Here is a 9,280-nt window from a genome sequence, read left to right as displayed (position 1 = left end):
TTTACGGCTTCGACTTTTATTCTCTAATAAATATAAACTTGTGGTTAATAATTAACTATTTACATAGCGATTTAACCATTTTTTACTAAAACAGAGAACAGGTCAAACAAATGAAATGTTCATTACATATTTATCAAAGTTTTTAAAATGTTTGCTTTTTGTACATATTTGTTTAAATTTTAGCGTTCATTTTCTTTCAGTTAACAATTATTAAAGATTTTGAGATTTTATTTGGAGTTTGACCTCTCAGAAGCTTCGACTAGCCAATGTACCTTACAATATTTTCAAGTGTATTCTGTGACTTCAAAAAAAACCGTTGCATGCTTTTAGGCTGACACTTCATTTTTATAGTCGCATAAAATTTGTAGATGCGAATTGTTTTTACTATTTGGGATGTTCTTTTTTTTTTGTATTTTTGTTTTTTTATATTTTTGTTTAAATAAAAACTACTAACTTTGCTTGATTATTTTGATGGAGCCAAAGCACGCTTAAGCGCGGAACAGTGAACATCACACACAAAAAAACCCCCCAAGATTTGGCAAACAATGGGCGATGGAGATGGCTGCGGCGGCGTCGGCTGCTGCGGCACATGTCAATGACGAAGACAGACATATTAATGGAGCACGCAAAGGATGGGGCGGAGCCCAATTGGCATATTCGTCCTAAGAGCGAAGAGCAATTCATTCATTTGCCACAGACAAACAATCACAGCTGAAAAAAAAAAAAACTCACCCACATACGTACGCATATGAATGCGAATATTACCAAATGAATGAGCCTTACTGGAGAGACAGAGGGAGCCGGCGTTTTAGGTTGATGGGGGTGTGGCGACGACGCCAATGCCACAAACAGCGACATATTTTCAAATCAGTGCAAAATGGTAACTTCCGCTCGTTAAGCAAGTGAAAAATTAACTCTCGGCTGTAATTTGCTTATGCATGAGGCATGAACCAGAGAGACGAGGCGAACTGTGAATATATGTGTGTGTGTGTGTGTGTGATGGTTATGGCTTGGTATTGCCTTCGAGCTGACAATGATGCGGCTTATGTGGCGTCGCCTCTGCCGCGACAACAACAACAACAACGTGAACAAGAGCAAGAACAACAATAATAATAGCAATGGCGCCATAGTGCGCGTCTGGGCAGTAAATAAAAATAATTGCCTTCTGCTCCACTTCGTTGTCCTTTTAGGCTGCTTTGACTGTGCGTGCCTCAGCGAGCGAGCGAGCGAGCAACCGAATGAATACGTATGTGTATGTGTGTGAGTCATAAAAGCGTCTACATTATGAAGAAAGCCGGCTTAAAACTCACGCATGCCGGCAGTAGTTACTGCTGTTTGCTTTTTTTTTTTTTTTTTTTTTTGGGTCGAGAGAAAACTTCGGTGTGCTGTGATTCGATTCCTTTTGCTGTAATAAATGATTACTCTGGTGCCTCCTATTTTTTCTGCTATTTTTTTCACTGCTTCGTCTTTCTGTGTCAAATGGCACACAATACCTCACAAAAAAAAGAGAGAAAGAGAAAGAAAGAAAGGGAGTGATGGAGGGACACACACACACACAAACTGTCGATTTTTACTGTTAAATGAAACACGTGCCAAGGAAGCAATTTCTGTGCCCTCTGCCTACGGCTTTCTGGTCATTTTTGCACATTTAAAACGCCACGAGGCTCAAACTGGTCCACACTGTTTCAATTTGACCCCCGCCAGAGTTTCCGTTCTTCTTCATTTCACTTGCTAAGAGTATTTCAGTTTCATGGCTTTGCCAATTGTATCTTTAGTATAACGCAAAAAGTAATGCGCTTTTTATCATAAATTTTCACTTTGCCCATCTTTTGTTTTAATTGGAAAGTAATTTCTAAATAACAAAGAAAAAAGGAAAACTTTACTTATGAAAAAGAGTATATGATGGCATGATATAGTTTTTGTCTAGTTATTGTTGTCATTTCACATAGTCGGTTGGTGTACAATTGGAATTGGTTCGATTGCTGCCGGTTTTGTTGTTGGCAACCGTGTGTTGCCAAGCCAGCTTTCAGTTTTCAGTTTTCAGAGCAGGCCACCAGGATCAGACCAGACCGCCTCTATATTACCGGAAGTGAATGTTTGCGATGTTGTCGCTTATTTGTATTGCTGTTGTTATTGCACAGGGCCTCTTCGCCTGGCAGCCATGGAAATGATGAACATTTAATGAGAATTTTTTTTATTGTCTTCGTTGATTTCTGTTTTTCTGCCTTTGCTTTTTTTTTAAAGCCACCCTTAAGTCAAATCAAGTCTTGGGCTATAATTAGATATATATATATACATATAAAAAAAAGTCATGAAGGTTGAAAATTTTACATTTTATCAGCCAAGAAAATACACACACACACACACACTCACAAAAACCGACGAAAATGATGCAAGTTCTTGGCACGCTTTACCAAGAATTCTCATTATTTTCTCAAGATTATGATTTCATAAAAATTATGTGCATGACCAGCAGACTCTGGACTCTTGGTCTCCAGAGAGCACTCAACTTACGAGAATGACTCTCGGACAAGTAAACACACACACAATTATACAAACATATATACATCCATCCATATACATATACACTCTTGAAAAGTTTTTCTATAAAATGGAAATATTAATTTCCGAGCAAGAAATTTGTTATTTCCGCGACGCCTGCGCCAATAAAATCATGGCCAAGCCTGCAAGATGGCAAACGGATGGACACCAGAGAGGAGAAGGGGCAGTAAGCAGGGGCGGAGCTGGGTGAAAATATTTTAATACGATAATAAATGACTAAGGCTGGCGGCCATATAGTTGCATATACTCGTCGTCCTTTTTTTGCCCCTTTCTCATTTTTGTTTTCTTTAGGGCCCTGAAAAGTAGGCAACGAAAAGTTGTTTAACAAAATTAAATTCCTATCGGACATGGATAAAACTCTATCCGGGCGCATAGATGGTAGTGCACTCTCAGGCGGATTTAAAGGCAATCTTCAAGACACAATCTCAAACATGCACCTCATTAAATGCATCTGAGGCTGGGTATAATTGCTTAAGGTTGGTCCTCAACACAATCATCCGTTCTCCATGTACCAGAAATGTATGTATATGTCCAGTTGCAGTGCTTACCATAAGTGTGAATTCATTTGGTTAATTAGAACAGAATTGTGAGATTACAATGTATGAGGTGAATAGACCAAATGGCCGTCATCCGTATGCGACGACGACGACGTTTCCATAGCAGTTGGCCAGCAGACTAGAGCATTGCAAAGCAAGGCACATGCTTGCACATGCTACGAATGGATTTGTGGCTTTTGTCTGCTCCTTACCATGATTTTGGGGTTGCATCAATTAGCATACACTAATGAGGTGTCTGTGCCTTGTGAATGTGACTGTTGCTGTCCCTGCTTTTGGCATCATACCATGTCAAAATCATTAAACGTGTCGACCAAAACTTTCCTAATGTGACAACAAAAGTGTGACAAACAACGACTCAGAGAGTAGCAACTATTTGCAACTAAACTGTAAATATTTTCAACATCACTAAAACAAAACAACAAAAAAAGGGAACGACACAAACTAAAAAAAAAAAAACAAATTGGATAAAAATTGAATGTTGTTTTGCACCTTTTTTTGTGTTGTTTGTGGTAGAAAGAAAACTTTATGGCCACAAACACAAATTACAACATCAACAACAACACAAAGTTTACCTGGCAAACACAGACCAGGTGAACGCCAGCTGCAAATGGAACAGAAGAGGACGAGAGAGAGAGAGAAAGGGGGGCAGAAAAGGAGCCCATGCTGAAAGTGCTAGAAAAGTGCGCTGATTTACATGTTGCCCGGCTTGGCCATGGACTCTCACGGCCACTAAATTAGAAGTTACTCTGATGCTGATTTTTAGCCAGCAAACTGTGAGAAAGGTAGAGAGAGAGAGAGAGAGAGAAAATAGGGAGAGACTGAGGCTGGCTAGGGCTTCCATTTTATCTCAATTAAAAGTTGTCCTTCAGCATGTCAGCAGGAGCAATGTAGATAGAGAGTGAGAAAGAGGGAGTGAGGCAGAAACAACGCTGTTGGCCACTTGAAAGTTTATGCCTTATGAGCCGCAAATGGCCACAGGACACGAACATGGACACGGCGCTCTGTCTCTTGGCTTATAATAAAGACACACGGGGCTCAGGCAACAGGAGTCGCAGCCAGCCAGCAAGCCGGCCAACCAGCTAACTAAGCTGAAAAAAGAAGATGTAGGGGAAAAAAAAATAGAAAAACAAAAACCTGCTGAGTCAACAGAAGCTATGTAGCCGGCTGGCTGGCCGGCTGGCCGACTGCCTCTTGGCTCTAGGGGGTGTTTGAAGCCTGGTAGCGCCTCATCATTAGCATCGCCAACGAGCAACGAGCAGGCAGGCAGTCACCAGGCAACACCTATACGCGTTTGTCTGCGGTTCTGCACTGCTCGCTGTGGCCAAGGTGCAAGGGTATGGCCAACCGCAGCACTAGAGCCAGAACCAGCACTAACAATAAAACCAAATGTGTGGCCTCGATGCTAGCTAGGTAGCTACCTGATGGTGGGGTAGGGGTTGCACACATACTGACCACTTTAAGCCCCTGAACCCCCCCACCCCATTGCCAAAAAAGTATGCTACGAAAAAGCGCTAAAACTTAATTCAGTTTATTTGGCTTTGCTACTTTTTCTTCTTGGCTAGCAAATTCGGACCCAATCTCCATCATCTGTAAATTTCCCCATCTCCCTGTCCCAATCCTGTATGCCCCCCTTAGCTCATTTTGCATGCAAATAAAATCGTTATGAATTATTTATATGCATTTGTCTGACTGCATGCGGTTTTGCCTGGCATTTGAAAATAATTTTTTATGTAAACTTTACTCATGTACGATTTCAATTTTAATGCCAAGCGAGAATTATGTGAAAATACACACAAACCCACACACACACACACACACACACTATTGTAAGCCATTTTCTACTGCATTTAATTGCAACAACAACGGTGAAAAAAACATTAAACGACATTCAATAAAAATGCACAAAACTGATGTCAAAGATATTGTTAAAATAAACCACATTTCATAGATTATAATATTTTAATTAAAATCAAAGCAGTTTATATACACATAACCCACAGAAGCGAAAATATAATTCACATAATACAACCAGAAACAAATAAAAGCAAATAAATAAAATATATTTTATGCAATTACCTAAGCCCAATAAAAATGCAAATTTTCAATGGTATATTTATAAAATATCAAAATATTTGTACATTTTGCCACTTGGTGATCAAATTGAATTGAACATGACTTCCTTAGCGCTTAATCCTGTGTCCAACATTTTATCTAATCTTTTCCTTTGAGTCCTCCACAAAATGCCAGCATTTGCATTCTACTTAATTTCCTAGAAATCTGAAAATATATTTGACCAAATGTCGAATAGATCTTTAAACAAGAGGACAAACTCTAATTTCGATAGCGCAGAAATAATACTTTTTTCTGTTAGTTATATAAAAAGTCTTATATATATCTTTTTGTTTGTATGATAACTATATAATATAGTCATACGATTTTGATTTAATTCGGCACAGTCACAGACATTTGATATAGTCATACGGACATTTGATATATATCAAATTTCGTACTCAAAACTAACAAATAATTTTTAACATTAACATTATTATGGCTATATAATGTCGTCTCGTCATGCTGATCAAAAATATATATATTTGATATGGTACTTCCTTCTATGCATTGCATTGCATACATATTCTGACAAAAATCAACAATAAACCCTTGTTAAACTTTGTACATTGTCTATAAATATTTATATGACGGTATATATTCATTTATAAATTTATACTATATATGTATGTATGTGTGTTCCTAACAGATTTTTAGAAATAATGACTTTCTGCTTCTTTATTGCTGAATTTGGTTTTCTTTTTATTCTGAGAGTGGCCAGAAAGCTGCTGGAATGTTGTGCTCCATTTACGAAGAAGATGCCTTAATAATTGGTGCAGTCTGAGCAGAAGCCAATGCTTGTTGCGGTTGTTGATTGGTATGTTCCTTCTTGGCCTGTACCTGAGCAGCAGAAGCAGCAGCATTCTCCTTTGGAGAAGGCATTTCGGTATTTTGAGTCTTGGGAGCAGCAGGTGGTGGTGGAGATGTTGGCGTCTGCTGATGACCAGGAGTTGGCATTGGACGCAAGACAAACATGTCCATGTTTCGACGAGCGTTTGCAGCATCACCCGGAACTAGAACGACATCGCCGACACCAGCAGCCTGTGGGAGAGGACGGATCCAACCGATTTTGGCCAACATGCTGTTCAATTTTTGAGCAAAACGTTGAAGCCCCATCTTATTGATATAATCGAAGGCTTTGGCCGCCGGTGTTAGCAAGGCCCAGAGGACAGTGGCGAACATGGACATAATGGAGCCACCAGTGCGAGCAACACGATTGACTTGTTCCTTTTTCAATACCAAAACCACAGCATTTGGTACCAGATTTAATTCATACAGTGTCTTCATTTCATCTTCGTACTGGAATTCACGGTGTGGATAACTTGTGGCCAATGTGAAATCGTATGTATTACTGACCGGCAGCAGCTCCTGGCGCACATAAATTCTCACCGTCGAGAGTAATTCGCCAGCGGGAAAAGACTTGGTGCGATGAATGCCGCCTGGCAAACGAATCTGCAACCGTGTCTCATCGATCGAACTAAGCGAAGATGCACCCAGCGTTGTGGCCGCCGATGTTGTGCTATTCATGTCAGCGGTCATAAGAGCAACCCGACGATTTAGCTCTGTACGATCGGCGGCTATTTGATGACGAATACGATCACGAGTGTCCTGTTCTTCTTGGCGATCACGCCGTAAACGCTCCTGCATTGTCTTGATCTCTTGGTCTTTCACCTGTTCGGCCCTTGCTTCACGATGGATTCGCAATTCGTTCTCCCTTGCCTGCCTCTGCTCAGCCGCCAAACGCTGAAGTCTATTATCTTCCAAAGTGCGCTGTAACTCTGCCTCTCTCCTTTCGGAATCGGTTGGTGCACGTGCTTGACCCTGAGAACCTTGAGGTACAGCCGATATTGTAGGCAGCAGTGGGATAACAGTCGGCATTAAATTGGGCGCAGTCGTAGTTGCTGGGTGGAAGGAAACAGCCGGAGTTGTAGTTGGTTGAAATGAAACAGATGGAGGAGCTGCTGAATTCTCATTACGAGAAACGTTTATGGGTTTAACTTCCTGCTGGAGTCTTGGTGTCAGAACCAAAGTCGGCTCGACTATAGGTCTCTCTGGATTAGGCACAACTGTGGGTTGATTCGCAGATTGCTGTGGTTCATCGACATTGGGTGTAGGATGAGCGATCACTGAGGGCCGAGGTATCTCTGCTACATCGTTTTGGGGTGTGGGTGTATTTGATGCGGAAGCCTCTGCATTAACATCCTCTCTGTTATTGTTCTCAACTTTTCTGTTGCCTTGGTCATCTTGTTTGGCAAGTTGTTCCGATTCTTCATCTGCTCCAGCTATGGTACGAGACTTGTTCTCAACTATAAAACACGACGATGTTGACGGCTCTTCAAAGGTAACCTCAAGTGGCTTCTTTCCGGCCAATAGCAGGACTCTATCAATTTTGGCCATCAGTTCTTCAGGACTGGCGGCTATACCAGTGGCTACCCCCAAAGGAGTTCCTGACTTTCCAATGAAAAATATCGAGGGAACTGGAACCACTTTATAAACCGAAATAAACTGTGCATAGTCCAGACTATTGCCCTGTATTTTAATTGCCACAAAATGCGAAGTATTCAACTTATCTTGCACCCGACTATCATCCACAAATCTCCTCAACTTGGCCGACATCTCATCCTGTCCATCGATGTAAACCACAAAAATGGCATCTTTAGCTTTCGATTCTTCAACCGCTTCCGCTATACTGCCTATATGCCAAGTCATTTTTGCGGGAGATAAGAAATGAGATGATGAATAAAACAGAAAATTTAATTTTGTGTAGTTCTTCGAAAATAAAAATCTGTTAGGTCGGATTGTTGTGAGTATTTGACATTTTTCTCATTTCTCAATTCTACATTTGAATCTAATGTTTGTATATTTATTAATTTTATTATTTACATATGGAATTTTTTTTTTTGGGTGGGCGAAGTAGAGTAAAATATTACCTCATACTTTATTATTTTTGTTCCTCTTACCCTCTCAGATATTTCATATTAATAGCCTGCTTAAAAAATGTTTCGCGCCAGGGAAACGTATGTTCGGCATGTTCTATCGGATGACTGCGAAACAAAACCCAGGCAATCAAGCAGCCTGCCAGTCAACAGCCAGGCAGACAGTCAGTCAGTCAGTCAGTCAGTCAGTCAGCCAGGTACAGGTGCCACCTGTATGAGAACGAAAAATGATATGCGCGGCTCTCTGGCTCTGTGTTATAATCATTTTTGCTGGGTTGCGTGATGTATTACACAGTGGCATATGATTGTTCATTTCATGAATTTACACATGTTTACAAGGCCCCGCAACGAGTTGTTGTTGTTGTTGTTTATGTTGTGTTTTTGTTTGTTTGTTTGTATGCTGACGAAGTATTACAAATTCTCTGGTCGCATTATGTTTTGTCAACGCACCACGCACCTTAAAGCCATGTAATTTTCGTTAAAATATTGTTGAGCTTTGCATTTTCCAGAATGCCGGCAATGTTGTTCTTCTAATGATTATGATGATGATGATGATGATGACGATTTGCGGCTAAGCCCTTTAATGCTGCACAGAGCCCAAAAAGGATGGCATTTGCTAGCGCGATTTAAGTGTTAAATTCCATTTGGTCCAGGGCCAAACTCAGTCAAGAATGACGGCCAAACCCTTTTTTGTTTGCCACGCAGTTAACTGCGCTTGGCCTTTAGCATTCGACCCGTTTAAAAGAAAAAGAGAGAGAGGGACAGTCATCTCCTCATACCGCCAATCCGGAAAACTGCCACCAACTGCCGCAACTTGTTCACCCATTGTAGCCGCTTTCACTTTGTAACTATGGCGCACTGTTTCACTCTATATTCATCTCAGACTGCAAAAAGGATACTGTAGACGAGAGGCTCCTCTTGTTGAAATTCCCATTATAATTACTAGAAAGACAAAAACTGTAGCTTATTGTTCAGTGGAAATGAAAATTCTTTTTTATTTTTATTTTTACAAGAATAATTACAAGTACAATGAAAAAGAGCATTCACTATTCGAGAGAGAACAGCAAGAATATTTTGGTAGGTTTATGTTTCTGCAAGGTCAACACGTGCCCTGGT

The 9,280-nt window shown here is 40.5% G+C and overlaps 1 protein-coding gene across 1 annotated transcript; it reads right to left on the bottom strand.

Annotated features, from left to right (window-relative positions):
* Window positions 1-5,905: 5,905 nt before the first annotated feature.
* Window positions 5,906-8,057, bottom strand: LOC6647343 (UBX domain-containing protein 4). The gene has a single exon (XM_002070460.4). The coding sequence runs from the start codon at window positions 7,935-7,937 to the stop codon at window positions 5,976-5,978; it is 1,962 nt and encodes a 653-aa protein (XP_002070496.1). The 5' UTR covers window positions 7,938-8,057; the 3' UTR covers window positions 5,906-5,975.
* Window positions 8,058-9,280: the final 1,223 nt, after the last annotated feature.

Source organism: Drosophila willistoni, chromosome 3R, assembly GCF_018902025.1.
Source record: "Drosophila willistoni isolate 14030-0811.24 chromosome 3R, UCI_dwil_1.1, whole genome shotgun sequence".
Taxonomy (NCBI): Eukaryota; Metazoa; Arthropoda; class Insecta; order Diptera; family Drosophilidae; genus Drosophila; species Drosophila willistoni.
Note: the sequence above shows the minus strand (reverse complement) of the source record. Positions and strands in the feature narration are given on the sequence as shown.

What these genes read in the sequence shown, in the direction of transcription:
- LOC6647343 (XM_002070460.4), bottom strand. Translation starts at nt 7,937, where the DNA reads ATGACTTGGCATATAGGCAGTATAGCGGAAGCGGTTGAAGAATCGAAA.